At 41.1% G+C, this 2,584-nt stretch overlaps 1 protein-coding gene across 1 annotated transcript; it reads right to left on the bottom strand.

Moving 5' to 3' along the window:
* Positions 1 to 1,186: 1,186 nt before the first annotated feature.
* On the bottom strand, positions 1,187 to 1,926 carry UCHL1 (ubiquitin C-terminal hydrolase L1). The gene is given in 2 exon segments (XM_061205457.1): positions 1,187 to 1,642; positions 1,645 to 1,926. Coding segments are annotated over 2 exon segments (681 nt in total). The 3' UTR covers positions 1,187 to 1,243.
* Positions 1,927 to 2,584: the final 658 nt, after the last annotated feature.

Below are 2,584 nucleotides of genomic sequence, written 5' to 3'. Positions count from 1 at the left end.
TTATTGGAGTATATAGTTGATTTAAAACATTGTGTTAGTTTCTGCTGCACAGCAAAGTGAATCAGTTATACGTATACATATATCCACTCTTTCTTAAATTCTTTTCCCATATAGGTCACCACAGAGTACTGAGAAGAGTTCCCTGTGCTATACAGTAGGTCCTTATTAGTTATCTGTTTTATAAAGGCAGCCCTTGTTACCTCCATTAACCCAGAGAAAGGTTGCTGGGAATGTGTGCCTCCAATTTTCTTGCTCCCATTTCCTTCTTAGAGGGAAAATAAGGTGATTTCATCTAGACATTTTTACTCTCAACTCTATTTTTTAATAAAGAATTTAAATTATTTACTTTCATCCTTTGAAAGATGAAATCTCCTTGAAACACAGTGTTGACCACTTTGATCACTTGGGTTATGTATCTAGACCAGGACATTATACTATTCATTAATGGTAACAATAATAACCATTGGAAATACTAGAATTCATTTGTAGAGAAAATTGCAGATATCCTCAAGACATCTTCAAAGTGTTGACAAGCCTCAATCGATTAATAATCAAAATCCATGCTAGATCACTGAGATTTTAGACAAGAAATCATTCTTAAAAATTTTGCTACTAAACATGGTGTAATCATTTTCAAAGATAACAGAAATTTAATAATATATTGAGTAGTGGAACTCAAAACTTTCATGCATGACTACTAGATTAGACTTAGCATCTGTTGAGAAATCTATCGTTGAAATGGATAAGCACAATTGTGATTTGTTACTAAAATGGGAAAAAAATGGCGAAAACATCTCTGCCCAATTGAAGAGGTCATCCTTCCTTTATCTTATTCAGCTTCTATAATGAAACTTGTATTACTACTTTAGTTTTTTTTGTTGTTTGTTTGTTTTTTTATCTCTTAGCAGCAGAAAAATTTTATTCCTTTTAAGGACAATTAAACCACATCCAAGGCCTTAGCTTACAGACACAAACCAAAGTAGCCATTAAAGCATTAGATATTGAGGTATAAGACATACAATGAGGGGAATGCTTTGCCATCAGAGGGTGACACCAAGCTTGCTCAATGGACAGCCGAGCTCTGCTAGTGAGTAGGCGAGGTTGAGGGTAAGTGCTTATCTGCAGAACCGAAGGAGAACAGCTGTGCTCTACAAGTACTGAAGCATCTGAGACCACATGGGTAGGGATATACTTTCACGATGAAGGGAAGGGGGAGAAAGCGAAATGCCCCTGCCACGAGGCATTAGGCTGCCTTGCAGAGGGCCACGGCGGAGAAGCGGATCTCCCCTTGCTCGCGCTCAGTGACTTTTCTGCAGACCTTGGCGGCGTCCTGCAGCAGTGAGTCCTCTGAACTGGTGCCACGGTTCACCGGAAAAGGCCTCCGTCCATCAAGTTCATAGACTTGAACAACGTGGCCATCCCCGTTGTTAAACAGAATAAAATGAAAGTTCACTTTGTCATCTACCCGACATTGGCCTTCCTGTGCCACGGCATCATGGGCTCCCTGGAGGGCCTCATTCTTTTCAAAGCATTTTGCTCTGTCTTCAGGGTACAACTTCTCTGTTTCAGAAAGAAACTGTTTCGGAACTGACCCATCCTCGAACTCCAGTTTGTCCTGATTGTTGGCCACTGCGTGAATGAGAGTCCGATGGTTCCACCGGAGTTGCCAATGGTCTGCTTCATGAAGTACACCTTAGGACTTACTTCTTGTCCCTTCAGCACTTCAATCTGTTTTTTCCTGAAGTTCTCATGCTGGGCCGTGAGAGGAAAGAGGCGCAGCAGCGCGCAGGCAGGCGCCGGCACCGAGCCCAGAGACTTCTCCTCCAGGCCCAGCACGTCCTCCAAGCGCCACTGGCTGGCGACCCCCAGCCGGGCCAACACCTTGTTCAGCATCTCCGGGTTAATCTCCATCGGTTTGAGCTGCATCTTCGCGAACTAGGGAAGGAAGCGCAACCCAGAGAAGAGGAAAAACAGCCACTACTTTAGTTTTTGTATCTTGTCCAGATTCTTACTCAAAATATTAGTCAAGTCATGTACTATCGGTGCTTCTCACTATTTAATTAGGTTCAAAATCTTAACCATTTTATCAAGTACAGATGGATTCGAAGACTGAGAACCACCAATATGTCTGTATGAAAGACTCCTGGGAGATAATGAGCAGGAGGAGATTTTTTATTAAGAAGAAGGAAGAATTGAATTAGTGAGCTGGATCTATATCTCTATTGCTAAGTTTCAAAGCTGCTTGCTTCTTTATGCTTATATTGGAAGTAACTCAATTAAGCAACAGATTTTTATTGAGCATGAAATATTCTGGGCAAGGTGATACATGAGGGATTGTCCCATACACAGAGGAGGGTAACACATACTCTAATTTAAGGATTTAGATCAGGAAATTAGAAATATGTACATAAAAATATTATTAAAAAGTATAAGGTAAGTGTGAAATGTCAGTGTGAGCAATAAGTGCTGAAGGAATTCAGAGTTTGCTTCAGGTTAGAGTAATCTGGGGAGGCTTCATGGAGGAGGTGGGATCCAATCTGCACTTGAAAGGATGCCTTGATGGACAATATTGTTGCCTAACCAC

Source organism: Eubalaena glacialis, chromosome 11 (genome assembly GCF_028564815.1).
Source record: "Eubalaena glacialis isolate mEubGla1 chromosome 11, mEubGla1.1.hap2.+ XY, whole genome shotgun sequence".
In the NCBI taxonomy this organism is placed as follows: domain Eukaryota; kingdom Metazoa; phylum Chordata; class Mammalia; order Artiodactyla; family Balaenidae; genus Eubalaena; species Eubalaena glacialis.
This window is presented reverse-complemented; position numbering and strand designations above follow the sequence as displayed.